This window comes from Dipodomys spectabilis, unplaced genomic scaffold (genome assembly GCF_019054845.1).
Source record: "Dipodomys spectabilis isolate Male_0828 unplaced genomic scaffold, ASM1905484v1 ptg000026l, whole genome shotgun sequence".
NCBI classification, from domain to species: domain Eukaryota; kingdom Metazoa; phylum Chordata; class Mammalia; order Rodentia; family Heteromyidae; genus Dipodomys; species Dipodomys spectabilis.
In genome coordinates, this window is record NW_024870703.1 from 13,578,308 (window position 1) to 13,603,230 (window position 24,923).

Sequence of the window (24,923 nt, forward strand, 5' to 3'; positions counted from 1 at the left end):
CCAGTAACTCACACCTATAATCATAGCTACTCTGGAGGCTGAGATATGAGGATCACAGTTCAAAGCCAGCTTGAATGGGAAAGTCCATGATACTCTTATCTCCAATTAACCATCAGAAAACCAGAAGTGAAGCTACGGCTCAAAATGGCAGAGCACTAGCCTTGAGCAAAAGAGCTCAGGGACAGTATCTAGGCCCTGAGTTCAAGCCCCACAACTGACAAGAAAAAACAAACAAAAAACCATACAGCCCATACTGGGCATTGAAGGGACTACAAGGAAGCCCAGTGTGCGATTCAACCTACTTAACTTCTACCACAATGGCAAATGTGAGTAGAACATAGAGTAAGCCATAAAGAAAGGGAGGAATCTTCTTAGTATGTCCATTGTGTATGCTGGGAATTATCAATGTCTAAATAATAATGCTTATTAGAAAGGAATGACCCTCCCCCCCATGAAACAGCTTCATGTTTTATCTTAGGAACCAGTCTAGGGGCTGGGAAGGTGGCTCAGTGGTAGAGCGTTTGCCTTGCATGCCTGAGGCCCTGGATTCAATTCCTCAGCACCACATAAGCAAAAAGAAAAAAGCCGTAAGTGGTGCTGTGGCTCAAGTGGTAGAGTGCTAGCCTTGAGCTGAAGAGCTGAGGCCCAGAGTTCAGGCCCCACAACCGGACCAAAAAAAAAAGGAACCAGTCTATATTGGAACTTCTCACAGACCAGTATGTTAGTAGAACCAATAAACAAATCATGTTGTTAATATAGAATCTGGAACTCCCAACCAGAGAGTTAGATATCTTTGTGACTACAGTACTTAACTGCAACTAAACAGTACTTTTATCTTATATTACAAAAAGAAGAAATCACTTTTACACACCCTGAATATTACAATTAACAAAACATTTAAAGAGCACCTATTGTGTAAAAACTATTGTGCGTCTGATGCTGAGGTACAAGGATACAATGACAACTGTGAGCTTCATAATATGGAATGGATCCTTTACAGGAATGAGTTAACTTAGTCATTCCTCCTAACAACCAAATGAGAAGATACTACTATTATTCCCATTTTACAAACTTGGAAAGCACAAACAGGTTGAGTAGCTTAGCCAAAGCAATGTGCCACATACCAGGCATATGTTTAAGCTAGGCTGTGAAATGATGTGACAGCCTGAACTCCATATACTCCAGGACATACTTCTACTCTCATAAATAAAATATGGTTATTCACTAAGGAATTAACCACATAGATTTTTCCTGAAGAAGCCATTTCCTTTAGCCATTTTCCTTTCTTTGAAACTGTATTCTGAGCACTCCCTAGCAAATGGAAGCAATGTATAGTAGTTGTACAGGTGGGTAAAATGCTGCTTTTTCTGTATGGGGAGTATGCACTGGAAGTGAGACTGGTGCTCCTATGGAAGGCAGACAAATTCCAGTGACGAGAGCTGTGGTCACTAGCTGGGCAGTGTCCCCAAGTTCTCATGGCAAAGAGCACCTCTGGGTAGGGCTGGGTCCCAGAAGGGGGTGGGGCGAAGAGGAGTGAGGAGGGAGCAGGGGTTTGTGACCTAAGACAACTGTTGATGGTCTTCCTGAGCAACATGGATACAGGCAAAGAAAAGAATGAATCTAGGCCCTGAGCAGGAAAACTCAGTGACTAATACATAAAGAGATATAAGGCAGGCCTCAGGAACTGCTGCCCCAGCTCTCTATACTGAAGAGAGTGGACACAGGTACAGAACCACAAACTCCCAAATCTTGTACCTCCATACTGAACGACCTAAAGTATGGTGATCATTATTTAAAAGGAAGATCAACTCTCACTACTGGGTAGGCCGTTGGGTATTGGATACAAAAAAAGAAAGAAAAGGAAGAGAATGGTTTGAAGGTGGTACACAGGAACTTCAGAGATACCCATAAAGAAGATTCAGACATCAAGATCACCACTTGGAAGTGCCAACTCCAAGAGTCTGTCAAAGCCTGGCCCTTGTGGCTCACACCTGTAATCCTAGATACTCAGAAGGCTGAGATCTGAAGACTAGTTCAAAGCCAGCCCAGACAGGAAAGTCCATCAGATTCTTATCTCCAATTAACCACCAAAAAACTGGAAGTGGCGCTGTGGCTCAAAGTGAGAGTGCTAGTCTTGAGCAAAAGAGCTCAAGAACAATGCCCAGGCCCCAAGTTCAAGTCCCATGAATGACTCAAAAAAGAAGAAGAGGAGAAGGAGGAAGAAGAAGAGGAGGAGAAGGAGGTTGTCAAAGTGCAAAGAATCCATAAACAAATCCATCCATTAAAAAAAACTCCATCCAGCATTTACTGCTGGCCAGAATATCAAACTATATTTATGTCTTCTCCTACAGTCTCATAGCCTAACAGCCAGAAATAACCCAGGTCTCTCAAAACTGAACTCCTCCCTCCCCCCACATCTCAGCTGGCAAAGCTCCAAGGCACTGTAAGCCAGAAGAACAGCCTACTATTAACACCTACTATTCAATCATATGTCTCCAAGTAACTTATACTGCTCACACAGACACCTTACACAGTGTATCCACATCGAACAAGGAAGGACACTAAATCCGGATTTAAAAAATTACAACCACATTATTAAGTCTATGGAAACAAAACTTTGTAGTTTTGGATACTAATAAGAATCAATTATTTAAACATTTACTATACAGAACTGGAGACACTCTATTGAAAAAGTTTCATCAATTGATGTCAATGGCAGCTATAGGAACTACACTGGGCCAGAGCCACAGGAAAGTCTCAAGCCTTTCCCAGACTCCTTTTTTTCTGCCAGCCCTGGGGCCTAAACTCTGAGCCTGGGAGCTGTCCCTAAGCACTTCAGCTCAAAGCTAGCTCTCTTACTACTTGAGCCACATCAACACTTCCATCTTTTTCTGCTTATGTGGTGCTGAGGAATTGAATCCGGGGCCTCATGCATGCAAGGCAAGCACTCTACCGTTGAGCCACCTTCCCAGCCCCAAGCCTTTCCCCTTTTTTAAATCTTTCTAGAACCACAATCAACTTCTTCATACTCCTATTTTTCATTTTGGAAATATGATTTCAGCATACATATTTTTGGAGGGAATAACATTTGTGTACTATTACTGAAATGGAGTTACTAAATTTCATGCTTTTTCCTAAATTTTACACAGTAACTCTAATGTTACTATCTCGTAATTAAAAGTTCCCATAGTATCCACAGTTAAACTGTTTAACTTGGTATTATTTCACCTTCAAAGTACTTTCATACAAGTGTGTTCCTTTAAGTCTGTCTATTCCTTTAAAAACTGCTAAATTCTAGTGGGGCTGGGTACCTGCAATATCAGCGTTCTCAGGGGTCATTGGAAGGATCACTGTTGAAGGCTAGCCCAGGGAAAAAAGTTAGCAAAGACCCCATGTTAACAAAGAAGCCAGATGTGGTGGTAGTGCACACTTAAAGGGGAAAGGTAACAGGAGAGATGCTACCTAGATCACAATCTGAGGCCAGTCTAGGCAAAGTGTTAAGACCCTGTCTAAAGCAAAAAAGAGATTGGTATATAGCTCAAATAGGAAAGTGGCCTAGCCTAGAAAGTTCAAAGCCTAAGTCCAGGCCCAAAGACCCCTCCAGAAATAGGCTAGCAGTGGGTACAGTATTGCTTGAAGAAGTGTAAACAGTGAAAAGTAATAGAGGATAGAAATAAGCATGTAGGGAATATCACAATGAAATTCCTTTTATAAAAGTAATACACACTTTAAAATGTCAATAGGCTCTTTCGCCAAATAACAAGGAACCAATAAATGGTGAATTTATAGACTGAATATGTTGAGTGGCATATCAAACATATATAAATTTCTCAAAAGTTTATAATTCAGAAATCATAAACATGAAAGTGGTAATAATTTCTTTCTCCCTTTGATAACAAAAAAGCACTCAAAATGTATTCAAAATTTATCTGAAGCCTGATGATTGTATGTGGCATACTTTCTTTGCAAATGGTTTTGAGAAACTGTACCTTTGAATAAAGATTGCAAAAATGAATCTGAAATATCACAGCTGATGCTATTTGTTGTATATAAAACTAGGAACTAAGGCATAAAAACTCAGTCAATAACAAAGCTAATACCCAAATTCAATAATGTAAAAAAAAAAATAGGTCTAATTTCCTGATAAGATTGGACAGATTTAATCTTAAGGATGATCTGAATTCTGCCACATTCTGCAGGTGCCTTGCTAGATAACATTAAGAACTCCAGGTCTGACTTATAAAATGACAGAAATAAATTTAAAAAAAAACTGCTTTAAATCCTCATGCAAAATCCTTGAAACAACAGCATATGGTATATATAAGAGTTGAGAATTCATCTTGAAGTTAGTATCTCATCCCTTTTTAGGACTTAATTATATTCATTTTTCACACTAAACATGTAATAGTATAATATGCTGTAAAAAGAAGGAAGATGCAATGGAATTAAAATGTCTTTACCCAGTGGGGTTACTATTTACAGAAAACTACATATCATTAGTCAACTTTCCATGCTCTTCAGAGTCAATGCAGAACTGGTGGTAGCAAACACACAACAAACAAGAGCCACACTCATGCCCTGACTCTACACATAAAGCAGCAGACTCAGAAGTGGTACGTGGTCAGTCCTTAGTTGGGGGAGATGACACAATTGAAGTCATCTGCTTGAAGCATCTAGGCACTTAGGAAAATAAAATTCTATTAAGATAACATGGAATTCTCTATTCAGTTCATCTAGAATTCCCTGTTCAGCTTACCCTTCTTTTCGTGTGGCCCAGAAAGAAAGAAGGAAAGGAAACTGGGTGGACAGCTCTAATCTGTGCATACTCATTACTCCACTAACATTACAATAAGGAAGAGTGAGACAATCCACGAGAATGTATTTGATATCATGCTAACCAGAAAGAAGCAGGATACAAGATAAATAATCAGGCACCCACTGCTCACTCCTGTAATCCTAGCTACTTAGAAAGTTGAGATTGAGGATCATGGTTTAAAGCCAGCCCAGACAGGAAAGTCCCTGAGATTTACATCCAATTCATCACCAAAACAACAACAACAAAACACACACACACACACACACACACACAAAACAAAACAAACAACAGAAGTGGAGCTGTGACTCAACTGTGAGAGCAAAAAAGTTAAAGGGAAAAAGTAGGTATATAAAGGTAAAAAAGATGGGAATGAATGCACTAATAGTAAACATTTTTTTGAACAAAAGCACTGTGTTTCTTCTCCATCTCCCAAACTTATGTTACTCTCATAATTGATTTTTTTAAAAAGATGGTTAGCACACATAACTAGTAGTGGATATATGAATGAATGAATATAAGATATTAAAAAGCTAAACTACAAAGAAAGAATTTAGGTATTATACAACTAAGCTCCAAGAAGCTTTAGTAGGAAAGGTTAGAAGGAATTTCCCTACCAATCCTTTCTAGTGGTCTATCTTTTTTTCTTTTTAGTAATTTTTTAAAATTATCATTAGGTAGATGTGCAAAGGAATTGTCATATAATAAAGCATTTATGACTATAATGCATTTTGATCAATATCATCCATTTCAACATTCTCATACATCTCTCTCCAACCTACTCTTTCCCTCGGGTGGTATCCAAGAATACCTAAATGTACTAACTAAAATATGGTAGACTCAAGGGAGAACTCAAATAGTGTAATTCCTTAGAAAGGCAAAGTCAAAGTTCAACAAAATAAACACCAGAAGGCTGGTACTTAAAAGGGGTGGGAGTGGGGTCAAGGGCAAAGGGGTAGACAAATGAAGAGGTGGTGAATGCAGTATGTATATCCTACCCTAAGTTAGCACACCAGCAAGTACAGACCTAGGGAGGACCTCTGCCACTCCAGAGGGTAAGAAAGGAACAGCTTTATATACACTGCTAGAAATAATCTACATGTATGTATCTCTGTACATTACTTAATGATGGTCAGAGACAAGCAAATCTTATTTTTTTTTTATTGGATCTAACAGAATCTAATAGCTCCAGTTAGGGAGCTGAGGAAAAATAATCCAGTACTATCACAAAAGAACAGACAAGAAGAAAGAGTATGTCAGGTCAGGTTCAGGACCTGTGAGGAATCTTTTTCATATGTGTACATGCTGTAGACATGAACATATGTATTAAGAATGAGCACACTTCATGTCTGTAACATGTACATATTTGTCTACTCTGACGATACACTTTTCCACTGTGATAAGTGGCAGAGAATGTCTGTTTTCACACATGCAGACTCAGGGACACTTTCCCACAACAATGCAAGTCCACAGGCTTCACAAGGTTCCATCCCCATGTAGATGATAATTTACAGAAAGTTATCCCCTCAAAAGCCCCATCTGCTTGCTGTCTCCAACCCAAACATCACCTTTTCTCCTCAAATGTCATCTCTGCCTAAGTGTAGGCACAGCAGGCCAATCAAAGGCTGCCTCAAGCAACTCCCTCCCTGGACAGGTCTGAGAGAATCTTGCAGGACTCTGCCAAGCAGCTACCTACGTGGCTGAAAGTGGTACTTGGTGGTTGTACTTCACACCCACTTTTCCAGTTCTCTCCTTCCAGGAAGTCTGTTTTTCAGTTGCAAGGACTGTTTACCTTGGCTTACAGTTTGTTGGGCACTCCCTCTTCAAGAGTGCTTCCCAGTGCTAGGCCTCCATTCATTTCTTTTGCTGAAGACTGAGGACAAGTGTGCTATGTCAGCAGCAACAGCAGCGCAGGGGTCCCAACGCCTTGAATTCACAATGGAATCTCATTTAGACATCCAATCAGATACTCTTCCTGATGAGCAAATCTTAAGCCAGGCAACACCCAAAGAGAAAACATACTTGTACCCCAAGTCCCAGGCTGTTTTTTGAACTTTCAACAATAAGGAAGCCATAGAAAGGTTAAAAATAGTAAAGAGTTATAGGAAATTCATCAGTGCATCTTCAAAACATTACCTTGCTTTGAAATCTTTGAAGTCATTGCCAACTAAAGCATGACAACCAATGAAAACTCTACAACTGGGAACTTGGCCATCTACTTCAGCTTCCAGCTCCTTCTTTCCCAAACCTTTTGTAACACGAACAAAATGATCTAAAGTAGAAAATTGGGAAAGCCACTACTGATAACTTGAACATTATCAACAATCCCATCAAGAGAGAGATAAGCATCTTAAACATAAGGAAGTTGATGAATATGATATAGTAGAAACATCAAAATCAAGAAAATGAGGTTTTCAGGGTTCATTCACTTAGGTGTTAAGACAGCAGAGGTGCCTAATTCTGTAACTGCAGGATAATTCTATATGAATTTAGGACTCCATAAAGTTATCTTCTTAAACCTTTCTCCTTCAGCAGTTCAAAGACTTAGTACTGATTAATATCACCCAAAGGTCTAATTTGCTATTGTAAATGTTTTATGTTGTATTCTGTCTTCACCTGTAAACCACTTTAGACCTTTAGAAAAATAAACAAACAAAGAGTTCAAGACTGGTGCTAAAGGAAAAACAATTTCCTTGCTACTAAATACAAGAAGTCAGGACCTTGGCCACTAATCATCAGTCCCTAAAATTACAGGGTTTGGAGCAAATCCAAATAGGACTCTGCTTTCCTAAATTCTTTATATTGCATTCCTGTACACTTCCTCTTTAAACTATTGTGAGGCATTTTTACTGTTCAGTCACTCACTTCCACCATCCTGGCGAAACGCTTCAGATTTCCTTCCGGAAAAAAAAAAATTATGGTTCAGTGAAATTCCTTAGGACAGTTGGAGACCATAAGGAGAAGTGAGTAAGTAACATTCTTCACTGTAATTAACATAAACTGAACATTCACTACATCTTTGTTCAATTAAATTCCCTTTAGATTAGCCAAAGTGTATGTTTAGGACAGTATCCTGGAGTTAAGAATTTGAAAGTCTCTCTTAACTGTCATCAAGTAACCTATAACCATCTGAAGTATGTTTACAAAGTAATGCGGTAATGGGTTATGCTTCTAAGCAGCTGATTACTGATCAGTGGAATAGATGCCTGGTTGTGAGGTCACCACCAACCACAACAAACAAAACTCTTAAGAGGCAGGTGAAGGGATGAGAGATGACACCTATATGACAAACTGGCAAGACTCACAAATGAAGATCACCTTCAAATTTTTACCAAAATGCATCTTACTGAAACTAACCAATCAGGAAAAGGCTAAAAAAAACCTGACTAAAGTGGACAGAGTTAACCAGGCTCAAGTTCCTTCTCCATGACAGGATTTCTCACTGCGATCTGCGAACAGGTAAGCAAGGGCCACTTGTTTCCACAATGCAAAACAAACAGTTCAGATAGAAAAGTTTGTGTATAGTATCTTGGATGACCTTGAGTCTAGATTTAGTCAACAAATGCTCATTGAGTTCTTCCTGTGTGCCAAGCACTAGAATAACACACAATCCTGGCACTCGAGTAGATCACAACGAGGAGGCAGGGAGACAGAAATGTGAACTCTAACACAGTAGGAAAAGCTCTATAACAAGAGGAGAAAGTGCTATTTACAGGACACTGGGGGTAGGAGATGGCATTACTTTTTCCTGGGCGGGGCAGGAAGGCTTCACAAAGGAAATGGCATAAACTGTAAGGCTTGAAGGATGAGAACACATTTTAAAGGCTATAAAGACAACTTTGGGGAATCTGAAAGTTGACACCACACCCATTTTTCCAGTTGCTGGTTTTGCCTCGAAGCCTTTGGTTGGGCTAGATATTAGGATATATGTGCTGACTATTATCTCCTGACTCTGAGTTGACTAAAAATCTTTGTCTGAGATAAGCTTGAAATAAGGTTGGAAAAAAAAAAAAATCTCAAACTGAAGGAGCAACAGAATCAGAACATGAATTTAGGGATCCAATTTTCCCTTTACCTATGGGCTTTCAGTAATAGCAAGCAAATTACTATGGTCCTATGGGAAGTCCAAGGCTTATTATATGAAGATTAGAAATAGTTGGAATAATCAGGCCCATGAAATATACCCCCCTTTCTAAGGTTAGAACAAAAGTTTACTGTTGCTCCTTTGCTCATAATCATCGTTTATGCCTTCTCTTTTTAATTCCTACTACCCTCTACTTTTCCCTTCTCAAGAAATATCACCCAAGCATTTCTGACTGGAGGGCATATGCTTACATATTCACACACAATTTAAAAAACAGAATACATGGACTATATTCAGAGCCAAATGCAGCTGCAATTATATATTTCTCTTGGACTTGTTTTACCTTATTAAGGCCTGTAAATACTTTATCTCCCTCAAGTTTTCCAACCTCTGCTGGCAGACAGTCTTTTTCCTCTCCCTTTCCAATGTATCTAATATAATTTCCGGAATAGACAGTCAATAAACTTGGTTGCTGAGGGCTCACCTTTTCCCAGCATAGTCTTTGAAAATAATTTGATCTTATTTAAAAAAAAAAAAAAAAAGATACCCCAAAACAAAAACCCACCTTCGGCTTCTTTCATTTTGCTTATTTCCCTACAGACATCTTCCATTTCTCACCCCACAAATTTCAGCTTTTTCTTCCTGCTATCACATCCAAAATCCCTATAGAAGATTAAAAAACAAAAAACAAAACTATGTTTAACAGCCTGCCATAGTCATTCTGCATTGTTACAAAGATAACAAAACTTACCTCAACCATCAAGAAACAAAGTAAGTAATATTCACTTGCCTAGTTATAGATATTCCAATTAGCTGGGCAGTTAAAAAAAAATCAAAGCACTTTAATTAGAACTGTTCTTTTTTTCAGATGTAATAAATACAACAATGTGTGATCTTTATTAAGAAGTCAGTTTTGGTTTGCTGATCCACAGTGACTACACTAAATGTGCCTCAAGCTGGGGAAGAGTTTACAGCACACTGGCAATCAATGCAGAATATTCTTTGTTGTGTGCTCAGCAACAGAAAACACACCACTCACACTCAAAGTACAAAGTCAACTGTAAACGGGGAAAAAAAACCATTACAACTTCCAGTCTCTCTCAAAGACTCTATAACCTTAACATTCCAGGGGCCCAGGTGCTGATGCCATGGAAATATTTTATTGTCCTGGGCACTTCTTAGGCCAGAAGATCAAAAGATCTATCACAATCTTGTAAAGATCCTTGTTCTATGAACTTTTATTTTTCCCCTCCATTAGTGGGGCTTAAACTCAGGTCCTGAGCACTGTCCCTTAACTTTTTCCCTCAAGGCTGGTACACTACCACAAGAGCCACAGCTCCTCTTCAAGTTTATTGCTGATTAATTGGAGATAAGAGTCTCATGAACTTTCCTGCCTAGGCTGGTTTGGAACCACAATCCTCCAATCTCAATCTCTTGAGTAGCTAAAAATACAGGTATTCTCCCATTCCACAACATAAATGAATCTGACCTACTGGTTAGCGCTCCCCTGCCAAACAGAATTCTTTAGCCATTACTGCTGACACCACTATTGAGAGGGATCTTCACAGAGCAGGATACTAGACACCAACTTTGGTGAACAGTAAGTTACATATAGATGAAGGGCTATATGGTAAGCATACTGAGAAAAACATGGATGCAAATGTTAGATGACTAGAAAGCATCTTTCCAAAGGCTTTCAAGGCAGCTGAGATCCAGTTTACATTGGGTTCCCAGCAGGGACTTGGTAATGAAGGAGGGCAATTAACCCTGTAGAGAAGTGAGCAAGAAGGGAAATATCTAATGGACTTTCAGCAGCACAAACTCTCCCAGTGAGTGTTTCTATGTATGTAAATACATACAGTACTATCAGCCTGCTTTCAAGGCAGAAGTGTTAGGACCCAGGCCTTCAGACTCTCATCAAAGTTCTAAAGCTAAATATGCAGCAACCAAGCAGGAAAAAAAAAGGCAAATAAAGATCTATTTATATACCACAGAAGAATACAGGAAAACCTATCTTAGGCAAAGCTCAGGTTAGTCAAGTAACACGGCCCTCCTACTCCTCAATGGCTATTTTAAACAGCCACTACTATTAGCTATCCAGAAATCTACCCTGGAAGAGACATGATAAGATCTGGAACAGGAGTTAACTTTCAATACCCTTTTTAAATAAAGAAAGAAAATGAAAAGAAAGAACAAACAAGCCACAGTAGAATAAAACATTGAACTAATTATAGAATGAAGGAAAAAATATATTAGGGGCAAAAAACAAAATATTACAAAAAACACTAAAAATTAAGTAGGAATTGGCGGCTTAGGTGACTAAATTGAGAGTCAGTGAAGAGAGGTACATAATAATTAGCTCCAGAGTTGTCTCAAGTCACATAACCCAAGAGGGGTATTTAACATTCAGCAGACTTATTAACAAATACATGCTCAGCTGGAATTAACCAGTGCCTCATTCTGGAAGGCTGCTGCTGGCAAAAATGTCATGTCCACAAGGCAGAACAAGTTGGCTGGTGCTAAGCCAGACACATGCTTTAGAATAACACGCATTACATCAACTTTTTAGGACCACACGTTCAGACCATCAAACCTCATTCTATCCCCTGTTGCTGAACAATCTGCAGAGAAAGCGTGAAGCTTCTTTAGCTCTCAAGAGACAACTTTCCAAGCCTCACAGTAGGAACATACTTGAAACTATATTCAGTGAAGATTTGTTGTCTTATAAACAAGCCAAAGGTTCCTTGGTGAGTGGCTCACCCCGAAACCCCCTCCCTGCATAATCCCTGGCAGGAACAATCATTTCATCCTTCTAACTTGAGGCCCAGGACTGAAGAGCTACATTTAGTCTGTGACTACCTTCCCTTTTTCATGTATTATTACTGCTATATTTCTTTAAATTCAGCCTGCTCCTTAAGGAAACTCCCTGGCAAGTGAAAACAGCAGCAAAGGTAAAAGAATGCAGAGAATTTGGCTGCTCCCAGCAGTATTAGGAAGAAGAGCAATTACTCAACTCTCTCCTAGTGTCAGAGGCAGAGAGGAGCATGGGAACCTGGGCAAGTTTTGGCCTGTCTTTGCTCAAGCTTCACCCTTTGCAGTGTGTCACTTACCTACCTCATAGCTGTAATAATTAATGAAGCAAAGGAGAAAGAATGAAGGCAGCAGGCCAGCTCAGACAGGGAAGAGAGGCTGAAGGTCTACCTTAGATCCAGACTGGCCAAAGTTAATACACTAAACAGATTGCAAGTATGTAAAAGCTGTCATTGACTTCCCAATAATAATGGGAATGCAGTCTCCAGTGTTCCCAATATGCATAACTGTAGCAGAATTCTTAGGCTTTATCCCTAAGCCCTTCTGTCCATAGCACCTGGCAAAGTGTCAAGTAGATACCACTTTTTCTTCCTTGGCTCTGTAAACACAGAGGCAATACTTGATCTCTGCCCAGTATTCTCAGTCATGAAAACACAGATCTTATGGCCAGAGGTCAGATACAATGCTGTCTGACTCAGTTCCCCTGACTTTAGGTAGGTAACTACTGAATTGCTTTCAACAACCTAAGCTGAAAGGAAGCTGAGGATGGTTGAGGGGGTTTTGTTTTTTAAGTCACTGAGCCATCAAGCAATGGAGGAAGATCTAGAAACCATGGCTGAGACTTTTTCATGTTATTCTCATACATAAGAATCTGATGATATTTGCCTTTTTGCACAACTGAAAATCCATTACATGACAAGCTAGGACATAAACAAACGTATTCACACTCTTTTGATTGAAGCTGAGAAACGTATTAGCTCTCTCATTTTTATGTCACATTCAGTGGTAATAAGTTTTCCTAAAATCTGCCTGAAGTACAGAAACTCATTGCTTTTGAAAGGCACACAGCATCCCCACTCTTTCTCAGGATAGTTTAAAAAAAAAATTCCTCTACTTTCATTTCCAGAGATAAAATTTCCTAAAACCCAGCCCTTTTCTTAATTTGAACGATGTAGTCCTAAACCTGTATTCACTAATTGTACTTTTTAAAGCAAGGTTCTCAAGTACAATGAGATTTCTGAGCTTTGTCCTTAGAATTCTCACAGCTCACCTATAAGCTATGTCATGTTATGAGGTCCAAAGGGGTTGGAATAATTATCAGCAAAGTCTAGTTGAGAGGAACATCCCAAGGCAGCTCTGCCTCATTTGGGCAGGTCTCTGCAATCTTGAGAGGAAGGATTACACTTCTCCAGCTTAGGGATGGCTTTTTGCTTTTATCACAGCTTGAACCAGTTTGTTCAAGGCCTTTGGAGAAGAAGCTACCTCCAGTAGACTGGGCTCTGCAGACTCAGGTTTCATCCTGCCTGGCCAGAAATTCCATTCTGTTTTGAATCTGAGTTGTTTGTTTATGGTTTTTGTTTTGAAATGCTACAGAAGACAGGCATCTTCTCTAGTTACAGCTTATACCTATTTTTTCTTAACCTTATGAAAGCCAGAGCAGTTGATTATTAAAGACTTAACTAAAATTTCCCCCCAAAAAATAGATGCTTGAAATTCTCAAACACTAAAATGACAACATTCTAAAATACAGTTCCTTTTTTTTCTTAGCTATTCTTCAGACAAATACACTTAGGATAATTCAAATAGGTCTGTTATACGTGGGTTTGATTAACATATACATTAAAGAAATCCTGGAACTATTTTTGTAGGTCTTCCCATTTTGCTCATAGGTTACTAGTTTGAACACCAATATTCTTATTTTTTTTATTTATTTATTTATTTATTTTTGGGTCCGGTCGTGGGGCCTGAACTCTGGGCCTGGGCGCTGTCCCTTAGCTCTTCAGCTCAAGGGTAGCGCTCTACTACTTGAGCCACAGTGCCACTTCTGGCTTTTTTTCTTTTTTTTTTGTTTATGTGGTACTGAGGAATTGAACCCAGGGCCTCATGCATGCAAGGCAAGCACTCTACCACTGAGCCACCTTCCCAGATGAACACCAATATTCTTAACAGAAAGACAGAGCTTACTACAATGACAAGTACTGAAGGAGTGTTTCTAAAAAATCCAGTTTCTATTAAAAGAAATAAAATAAGGTTTGCCTTTTGAGAAGAAAAAAATCAGCTTGAATCCACTGATTCTAAGGAGTTTATCTTCAAGTTCTTTCTCACGAAGTCTTAGCCAACATTAACTGGATAAAAATGATACTAGTCTCCAAGTATAGTAAAGGAAGGAGTCACAGTTGAGAATAAGCAGTATGGTGAGACCACACCTACACTAAGAACTGAAGAAACTAGAAGATATGGGGCTGGGAAGGTGGCTCAGTGGTAGAGCGCTTGCCTTGCATGCATGAGGCCCTGGGTTTGATTCCTCAGCACCACATAAGCAGAAAAAGCCGGAGTGGCGCTGTGGCTCAAGTGGTAGAGCGCTAGCCTTGAACTGAAGAGCTGAGGGACAGTGCCCAGGCCCAGAGTTCAGGACCCACGACCGGACCCAAAAAAAAAAAAAAAGAAAGAAAAAGAAACTAGAAGATATTTTAATTCTGGGCAATCTTCCTTTTCAGCTTCCCCCGAGCTGTACCACTTTCCACTGACCACACAGAGCAAATACATAGAAAACGTGCAATACTCCTTTGTGAAAAGACAAAATGCCCAGGGGGAGGAAGACCCCACCCCAGATATGCTCTGGGCCTCACTGTCAGAAAATCATATCCCATCAAGCATTAGATGTTACCTTTTAAAAATATGTATAATTTTGGCATAGCTCTTTCAAAAGAAAGAGCCAGAGCCACAAAATCAAGCAATGTGCAGGTTCTCTACAGAACTGCAAGGGGGCTGGGAATTAACTACAACTGCTCTTAGGTCAAACCAGGAATGGCTGGTTCTCTGTACCAGAGTTCTTTTCTCTGGGACAAACATCTGAGGCTAGAATTATCCATCCTGCTGAAGTGTGGAGGAGGGAACTATGTGGTCCACAAAGGATATTTCTAAATATATAGGGAAAGCCAACAAAGATAACGAGAAAGAATGGAAATGGGAGTATGAAAAAGCCTCTTTGGTACCAAACACAGTACTAGCAACTAAATAATACAATAATCTTACATTTACACATTATCTATGCAAACATACATAAACATATTCATCATCTCTAATCATCACAATAGTACTTGCTAGAAAGCTGACATACATTTTCACATGAGAAAAAGTAGTCCACAAAAACTAAGCAATTTTAGTTTCACAGTTAAAAAGAATAACAGGGCTGAGATTGGAACATACAGTTTGTCTAGCCCCAGGGCCTAATTTCTTTTTCCTTGAACATTCTGAACAGGAGAAATAGGAGAAACAAGTAGGGGGAAAAGAGACCTCAGGTCTTAACTTGTTGTTATCCTGGGTTAAAGAAAACAAACAAACAAAAAGCAGGCTGGGAATAGGCAGGCCCTGTGCTAAAGCTGGTGATTCTGCATGTCCCATAAACTCCAGGTGACACTTTGCCAGTGCTGTTGGCACAGGACCACACTTTAAGTAGCAAAACTCCTCATGACTGCACACTTTTATACAAGTGGTGTCACTACTTGATAGCAGAGACAAGACCCACAGCTGACACTCTCAATAAACTTTTTTGTCAGCATAAGAAGAATCCGTGGTTCAATAGGTAAACAAGCTTGAGATAGGAGGAGAATAAATGGTTAAGCTATAAAGAAATAGACCGGTTAGACCTTGGTTTTGTAGCAGGTGGGCCTGGGAAGGAGGTGGAGCTGTGCCAGGGTAAGCCATTTCCTTAGCTCAGGGAAGGCACAACCCTGAGGAGACCACCAAAGAGAACACTCCAAGAGTTAGCCGCAAAATCTTCCAGAATACAATGGGAAGGAAACTGGATATTACTGATTACGGTGCGATTAGGCCTCCTTCCTCCACAAATGAAAATGAAAGTGGTTAAATTTACAATTCCTACCCCATAACAAAACATTTCAGAGCCCACATTTTTACCTCAAACACAGAAATTTTGTGGTAGCTATTTAGACAAGATAACAAACAGGGTTGTTAAGGAAGAGAGGTAACAATTTCAGAGGCCTTAAAGTTTATCTTCATGCATTTGTGGTATTGGATTATGGTTGAATGGGGAAGAGTCTTGAACAATTCACCTCCTTGTAAAAACTCAAACTTCTCACTACTGAATCAAGAACTCAGGAAGTCTGGAGTAAAGCAGAGCAAGAGAATGAGACTACATCAAATTGTTTTACTTATTCTGATTAGTAGACGGAAAGCCTTTTCCATAAGCTAATCCTTCCTAGTTCTCCCCACCAATACAGTTCCTACCCTACCATTAACCTATGAACAAGAAAATGACATACACAGAAGTGCAGATTCTACCTCAAAGACCAACTTCCATTGTACTTTTCTACCAAGGATAGGTATTTCACTTGGGGAATTAACTGGAGTTGGAGGAGAGAGGTAAGGAACTAAAATCTGTTCACTTTGCAACTAGCAAAAAACAGGGTCATTTTGTGATTTTTTTTTTTAATCTTAATCTCCAGTTGGGCTCAGAATAAACACTTGAAATGTCAGTGTTAACGTTGAGGGTTTTTCTTCAAAGAATAGGTACTGTCAAATACTCCTCTGTCCCTACTATTAAGGGGCAGAGAGGTGTTTGGAGAAGTGACCAGGTACTGGCCAAGCCAAGTGGCAGAGTAGGAGGAGAGAAGTGCTCATCAAGTTCACCGCCCAGTTCACTTCCCACTCATATGCCTACAGGAACAAGCTAGAACAAAGAGAGAAACACTCTTAAAAAGAAAGTTGCCACTGTGAATCATGTGAAGAATGCAGCCTCATCCTTAGATATTAAGAAACAGTCTGCAAGGTGCTGCACAGACTCTAAGAAGGGGTAGGCTCCTTTCCCCACCTAACTAGAGCTCCTACTCATACTTTTAAGCCTCATTCAAACTCAAATTCTCGGCTTCCACTTGCCCACCAGAACCTGAAGTGATCTCCTCAGATCCTGCAATTCTTAGAACAGATTTTATGCACATGTTTCATTGCTGATTAATCATACACAGGTTCACAAAAATCACTTCTGCTTGAACTTACATGATTATGTCTAATTTTTCTGGTCTTACTGTTTGTCTTGATTCAAGAAATGTATAAAATAGAGGATATCCCTGTGAGATTTCCCAGGATCCCAGCTGCCCCAAACCCCAGCAGAAGGTCTTGTATAGAGTGGGGGGGGGGGGGGGGGGGGGGGAGGGAGAAATCAATGAACCAGTGATTAATTTTTATAAAGTCAGATTTTTGCAAATGCAAACTTTGGAGAATTAGATCTTGAAGACAGCAGGCTTTCAGTGTGTTATTCATGCCTACTTGGCTAGCCTACCATGTCTTCTTCAGATAATTAAATAAGCTTTACTGACCTGTCTCCATCAAAATTCTAACATGAAGTATGCCATGTGGAACACAGTGTTAGAGGACCTGTTTCACCAAGGACACTTACCTTCCACTCACTGCTCACCTTCACCTTTCAATGTACTGTATTACCTCCTAGGGCTGCACCGTTACCTCTCCTGCCAGCACCATTGCCTGGAAGATGCTGAGCACGTCTACAATTTTTAGGAATTTTACAATTAATGTCTAGAATGTGTTTTGTATTATTCTTCAAAGAGTGGTATGTTCACTAAGATGAATTCAGATTTTTTTTTCCTTTCTTCCATTTGTCTTTCATCTACTGTTATCTATTCATGGCCCTTTTTTTTGTTTTTTAATTTGCTTGGGTTTTGGAAATAGAATCTCACTGTACAGCCCAGGCTACATGGGTATGTATTAGGTAGGTAGCTCAGGCTAGCCTAAGATTCTGTATCTTTCTGCCTCAATCTGCCCACCCAAGGCTGGGTTTATAGATGTACTAGCATGCCCAGCTTTTCTCTCAATCCCTTACCTTCTCTCCTATGTCTCAAGCTGTTCATTCAGACTACTGGACCTTATTCAAGCTATGAAAAACACAGAAACCTGCACTAATTCACTTAAAACCACCTCCCACAAATGGATAAAATGCTGTTTTAGGATTTTTTTCACTTTTCCTATAAAATTAACCTTACAGCTTAAATTGTACTAACAACATATTCTGGTTTTCTGTTCACCAATAACCATGTTAATGGCAGCAAATCACTCCAGGCTTGCTATTTTGCCTTTCTGCTACAAAGTGTGCAATTCATTGTCCTTTGCTAAGTGTTTTATGTGACAGGACTCCTTAATAACAATGAGATTCTATAAGCCTGACAGTCAGGCGAAGGTCACAGAGTCCTGTCATTGATACATGTGCAGTGAATAGCTAGTCTCCCCATGTTTTGTCAATATTTACATTGGAGAGAAACTAATTACTTCCTTGTTTACTTGGATTAGTTTCTCTTCCCATACCCATAATTTTATACACCCTGTGCTTGCCTTCTCTCTGGTAGAATTCACTCTACCTAAAGACTTTTGAGATGGAGAAGAAAAACCCATTGGTCAAAAAGCCAAAAGTCTACAGACATGGGCTGTTAAACTTTTCAAACTCCACTATAAGTAGTAACTTTGCTCTTCCTCTCCTTTACTGTACAAAAACTAAAATTCATGAAATGTTAATTCCAAGAGAACACGGACAGTAGGTTGCAGATGTGGCCAGTGCAAAAGCTACTAATGTGCAGGGTCCCACACTGGGTGGCCTCCTGGAGCCAGTCTCAAGGGGCCTCAGCTTAGATCTACACATTGTCTTCCTAGCAGCCACCACTTTGTCCTCTGGGGATAAGAAAAGAAACTCTAAGCTCATGGCCACAGTTTAAAAAGACAAAATATTATTCCTTGCTGCACATAGTAGTGGCTACTACACATACTGAGTTCTCTTCGCTGCCCTGTGAAAAACGAGAAGAAAAATCTAAAATAGAGGAGGGGAAAGAGAAAGACTGTTTTCTAAAAGAGAAGCTTTTAAATGGCAGTTTTAAACAAATAAACATAAAACAACAACAACATGGAAAATTAAGTTTCATGAAGACTGAAGCCATACAGTAAAAATTCACTTGGGGGGAGTCAGGAGCGAGGAGTTGGTACTAACCTACCAACAGTAGGTATAACAAGGTTCTCAGAGTGGGCACAAGAGGGTCCTCTGACTCCTAATCACTTGGTCCTTACAAACTGTCAAATTCAAGCCTTTATCTTGCCCTTCTCCTACCCAGAGACAAAAGGCAGTCAAATTTACTCACCTTGTCCCCATCCTTTTCAGAAGCATAAAATGCTAATCCTCAAAAACTGGACTTCATTCCTTTAGTTCAAAATACAGTTCTCCCTCTCCAATCAAAACATTCTTTCTAGACAATCTCCACTTCATTAGTTTTCTAAACCTCTAATCCCCCAAAGAGATCTCCCATCCAGACTTCTTCCCCTGGGGTTAGAAGCCAAACTTGTTTCTTTGGCCTCTAGGTGATTCTTTTCTGACTCCTCTGGAGGTAGACTGCCTGGGTCAAGCAAGTTAGGGTTCTGCAGAGGGCAACAGGAAAACTTGCAAGATGAATGGAGACAGAAGGGAACTGTACCCTCCCAGGGGCCAAAAGCCCCCTTTTAAGACTGGGAGAACAGAGGGAACTTTAGGTACCTGGCTCCATTCCAGAGTTTTCAAACATAGTCAAAATTACTTAATAGCAATCTAAATTATGCTGTGAAGAAATCGACGCATACATCTCACATGATTCACAGGATACAACTCCTCACTTTAGCTTTCAGCCATTTTTCCCCCTTTGGGGTTCTTTCTCTAGACAGGATTGTTCATCCACTCAGAGCCCAACATGGGTCTCTATATCTTAGCAACCTAAAACAGTGGGCCAGTGGTGAAAGGAGTCTGTTTTGAACCTTGATTTATCTAACTCATTTTGTGAGCTGCTAGTGAAAACATGACTTGATCCACACACAAAGCTAGTGTGGGAGTAAAAAAATTGCTTCAAGTTGGCAAACAGAACAACATAATTTGTGTTTAAATCTCATCATTGAAAGCAGGTAGATGAGTGATGATAATATTTCTATAGCAGGCAATGTGTTCTCAGGGTAGCCAATTCCATAAAGTTTCAAGACTTTTCATTAACAGACATAACCAGTAGGGGTCATTTTAGTGCAAAAATTGCAGCACAAGAGTTTTACATGAATATGCCAATTCCTACTCATGTTAGTTCTGATAATCACAAATAAGTTTCTGAATAAAAATGGGAACCCAGAAATGTTGTCCATTAAGAACTTTCTTGCAGAGTAGCAGGAAAAAAAAGGGGGGAAAGCCAGCACCTTCTAGATAATTAGTGATATCTAAAGACTCCTTTAAATCTTAGAAAAGAAAATGGGTTACCTACTAATCATATACTTTCCATAAATCGTGTAATAATATGAAATTATTTGTAATTTTAGACACACAGTTGAAAATATCTCTCTAAATCCAACCATTAAATACCATGCCAGAAAGCACTGTCCTTCTTCATGGATTTAGAATGCAACCTGACTGCTGCTTTTAGAATTCTTAGAAAAAAATTTATTTAAGTGCCTTGAGAACGCTCTTTTGGTTTCTGAAAACAGGCCTGCAAAATGAAAAAGCATCTCTAGAGAACATTAATTGAAGTATGATCATGTCAAGAAATACTTTCCAAACATTTTCAAAGCTGACACCAAGTGCACGGGTGTTACCAGAAGAAAGGAAGCCATGAGGGATCCCAGCATTCCAGAGGAATGAAAGGCTCACCAACAAACTGCCAAAATAACTCCATACTGTGACATGCAATGTTGCTGCCAAAACACTTGATTACTGTAAATGTTCCCTGAGCAGTTCCTTCACCAGAAACACACAAAGAGGAAACAAACAAGGCTTAGACTCTCTAGAGCCTCCAAGAGACCTTCTCAGAGCACAGCAGATTCCACTGCATTTAACCTCGTCTCCTGCTGGTTGTTCTTTGCAGATTTATGGGAGGTTGGATCAAGTTATGCTCCGAAGTGGTAAAGTTCAAAGACGCTTTAGTCTAAGTCATTCACACCTCCCAAAGTCAAACACATAAAACTGTGTCAGAATCGGTGTGATGGCCATTTGTCCTGATCGGAGAAACAAGCCCGTTGTCAGAGAATGAGACTTCATACCGGGTGAGAGGCTGCTTGGGATGTGTGAGCAAAGCAGGGTCTCCTAACCGAGGTCCACAGGATGTAGGGGCGCAGCCGTGAAGGGCCCTCCCTCCCTTCCCAGAACAGTTTCCTCCACTCATTACTGCCCACTAGCCGCCAAGCCAGGAAGGTCTCCTCAGCCTTCCAACACAGTCCAAACCCTAACTGCAAGGTAAAAATAAATACGAGTGTATTTAAAGAGTATCACACCACTGGAGCCTTTAAATAGAATCATTTTTATCCTCAGGGTTGCTACCTTCTTTTCCGTATCCCTACACACACACACACACACACACACACACACACACACACACACACACACACTCAGAGAGGGGGGGGGGGGAGGAAGGATGCTTCCGAATAAACCCCTCCCAGTCTCCTAGGTGCTGACTGTGGGTAGAGAGGTGCAAAGGGCACCTGTCCCTCCTCACCATTCCCTAGCAGGCCCTCTGAGAACCCAATCCTTGGCCCCATATCAGCCCGGGGGGGGGGGCACTTGTAAGGGGCGCTCACTGAGTCCTGCCTAATAGTCAAATAAAAACAATCCCTAGCCTCTCGCGGGACCCCAAGCCACACCTAGCACCACCACCCCGGGCAGGATGGGGAGGGCGGGGTGGAGGCAGGCGGGAAGGGAGGAAGGCTCAGGTGCATCCTCAGGGCTTCCCCAGTCGGGGATCTCCTCCCCGCACGATCGTCGTTGCGGGGAAGAAGCTGGCAGAACCGCCCCCACCCCCGCTGTCAAACACACGCAAAAGGCGGCGCGGGCCACACGCCTGGAGACACGCGGGGATCGGCTCTTCACACGCGGCGGCCGTCGCTCCCAGAGTCAGCCACAACTTCGCACTCCCAGGTGCAACCCCCAGCCCCACCCCCTTCCCTTTCAGCCCAGAAAAGCCTTTGACCGCTTTCAATAGGCAAATAAATGAGTAACCACCCGACGTAACTTCGCCTCGGCCTGACAGATTCCGGAGCTTAGACTAATTTACGTGCGACAGAGGAGGGAGGAGGTGAGGGAAGAGCGCAGGCTGGGGGGTAGGGGGGGATCATCGGGGGCACACACGGAGAGTGCGGGCTGGAGACGCGTCTCCAAAGCGCTGGCTGGGCGGCCCGGGGCACGGCCGGCGCCCGGTGCCACACTGCGCTATGCGGGGAGGGGAGGGGAGCGGAGGGGAGGGCGGGGAGGGACCCGCGCCTCTGCAGTGCCCTCCATCCACGGCACCCCAACTTCGGGGGGCGAGGGCGGGCCACCCCAGCGGAAGCCGGAACCTTCACACAAGCGCGGGTCCAGGGACCCAACCGCTCACCCGCCCACCCACGGCAACCAACCTCGTCCGACGCAGCAGGGCGTCGGGGAGGACCGGGAGCCAGGATGCAAGGGGTCTAAGGGGGGGGGGAGAGCGGGCAACATCCCGGAGGGATACTGGGGGAGTACCATCCCACAAGGGGTACTAGGTGGAGGGAGGGCACCAGCCCGCAGGGGTACCCGGCAGACGGGCACCATCTGGGGTCGGGGAGGGCGGCGCCCATCCGCCCCAGCGCCCTCCCCGCCGAGCCCAGCTCTCCTCGGGTGGGTGGGGGAGAAGTCTCAGCCAAACTTTGTTGGGCGCAGCCAGCGCCGAGGGGGCGGCGCGGGCGCCAGGTAGGAGGGATGGCGTGGGGTGAGGGCGCGGGGTGGAGGACGGGGGGGGGGGGGGAGGGCTGTGAGGTGGCCCGCAGCGGGCGGCCGTACCTTCGCAGACGCCCACTTCGTACTCGGTGATGGAGTCGCCATTGAGCGGGGGGCGGATGACACAGCGCAGCCCCCGGTCACAGGCTCCGTGGAGCCCGTAGGCGCCGCCGCAGCTCTCGTTCCTCTGGCGGGCGCACATGTAGCAGCAGCCGCAGACGCCCTGCACGATGCTCCCCGGACAGCTCCGAGGCTCCTCGCACTTGGACTCGTCGCAAGGCAGGCAGACCAGCGCCCGGGTGCCGGAGCGCGCCAGCAGCAGCAGCAGCCCCAGCAGCGAGACCAGGAGGTGCCCGCAGCCGGCCAGCCCCCTGCCCCCCGCCACCAAGTACATCCTCCTGCGCGGCCGCCGCCGCCGCCGCCTCCTCCTCGCAGCCGGGCCGGGAGCGGGGCGGGCGCCGTCCCCTGCGCGGGGCGCCCGCAGCCGGCGGTCCTCGCCGCCCCCCTCGGGGCCCCCGGGGCGCGCCTCCCCTCGCGGGGCGAGGCCCCCGCCCCTCCTGCGGGCCGCGCCGACCCGAGCCCACTAGCGTTGGCGCCAGCGGCAGCGGTGGCTCCCCCTCCTCTTCCTCCTCCTCCTCCTCCTCCCGGGAGGGAGGGGGAAAACGAGAGAGAGGGAGAGAAAGAGAGAGGGACAGAGAGAGAGAGAAAGAGGGGGGAAAAGTTTCCTCCCGGCAGCTCCGGTTCAACCCAAACTTCTGGCGGCGGCGGCGGCGGCGGCGGCGGCGGCGATGGCTGCGCTAGCTCCGGCCGGGGCAGGCGGCGCCTCTCCTCCTCCTCCTCCCCCGTCCGGGTCGGTCGGTCGGTCGGTCGGCCGGCCTCGCGGTGGCGGCGGCGGCGGCGGCAGCACCACAGCTTCCCTCCGGGCCGGTCCCCGCCTCCGAAGCCGCCGAGTGGGCGCGGTGGCGCAGCGGCAGAAGGTCGGCGGCGTCCGCTCCGCTCCGCTCCGCGCGCCCGGCTCGCCTCACTCCTGCGCGGCTCCTCCGGGCGCTTGTTTATGGCTGGAGCCGCCGCCGCTCGGGCTGCGCCCTCCCCTCCTCCCTCCTCCCTCAGACCTCGCCCCCCCCCCCCCGCGCCGCACGCTGCTCATTGGCTGCACCCCTCCCTCCCGGGCCCGGCCCGGCCGGCCCCCTCCCCGCCCCTCCCCCTCCCCGCCCAGCTCTCCCTCCCTCCCTCCCTCCAAGCCTCCTCCTCCTCCACTAGCTGCCCCCCTTCTCCCGCTCCTCTCCTCCGAGCCGGGCGCACCGAGCCGGCCTGGGCTGCTGGGGGGGCCGGCACCGCGGGGCGCGCTGCGGACCGGCTCCCGGGGCGCACCGCGAGTACCCCGCGTCGCGGCGTCCCGCGTGTCCACCCCCCCCCCTCAGCCTAGGAACGCAGAGGGCGAGACTGCTGCACCTCCTGGAAAAAAAAAAGAGGGTGGGGGGGAGTATTGAATTCCAAGACTGACGGGGACCCCCCCCCAGCTTCTCCTTGAAGCTCCCGGGACAGGGGCGCTGGCTGCAGCCTAAGCTGGGGCACCCGCTGAATAGAAACCGCCACCCCCTCCCCCGCTTCGCCCCCTTCCCCAGGCCCGGGGAGCGCAGGCATGGAACCTTCGCAAAGTGGAATGAGAATCCATCTTCCAACTCGAGCCGGGAATAGACTTTGCAAAAGATATTATGTAATGGAGTCTCGGGGAGCTCGAGACGTCTCCAGCGAGGCTGCTGGAGAATTAATTAAGTGCTTTAAATGGTCTAGGTAAATATTCCGCGGGGGGCGGGTGGGTAAGGGGAGAGGAGGACGCGGGGGGGGGGGGGCCGTGGCACCGTCGGATTTTAGCGGTGCGTCCTGCTCTCTGTGCCAGGGCGGGGTGCTGTCTTATAGGAGGGGGCGCCTGGAAAGTAACGCCGCTGAGCCCTCCTCCCCGGAGCAGGGCAGGCCCGGCACAGTTCGTCTGGGGAAGCCAGACCCGTGGATTTGGTGCATTGGTGTTCTCTGACAGCCGTTTTGGCGTCCAAGCTCACGGCAAAGCGGTGGGGTTCCCTCTCTTAAAAAAAAATAATGCGATTGTAGTAATCAAGAAGATCGTAGTAAATGATGAATCGAGGTGAAGAAAGCCAAATGCTTCCTGTGGAGATTGTTTTCATTTGTGGCTTTCAACAGAGGTTCTCCCAGTGACCAGGTGAGGAGAACCAAGGATGGTTGGAATA

The 24,923-nt window shown here is 44.0% G+C and overlaps 1 protein-coding gene across 2 annotated transcripts in view; it reads right to left on the reverse strand.

The window, feature by feature from the left end:
• Positions 1-23,703, reverse strand: part of Crim1 (cysteine rich transmembrane BMP regulator 1) — a 185,513-nt gene extending 161,810 nt beyond the window's left edge. The window contains exon 1 of one of the 2 annotated variants that reach the window (XM_042675511.1): positions 22,741-23,703. In XM_042675511.1, the coding sequence (XP_042531445.1) occupies positions 22,741-23,071 (331 nt within the window). In that variant the 5' untranslated portion in view covers positions 23,072-23,703. The remainder of the gene's footprint in view (positions 1-22,740) is intronic. The other variant, XM_042675512.1, reaches the window with a different exon arrangement.
• Between the last annotated feature and the right edge of the window lie 1,220 nt (positions 23,704-24,923).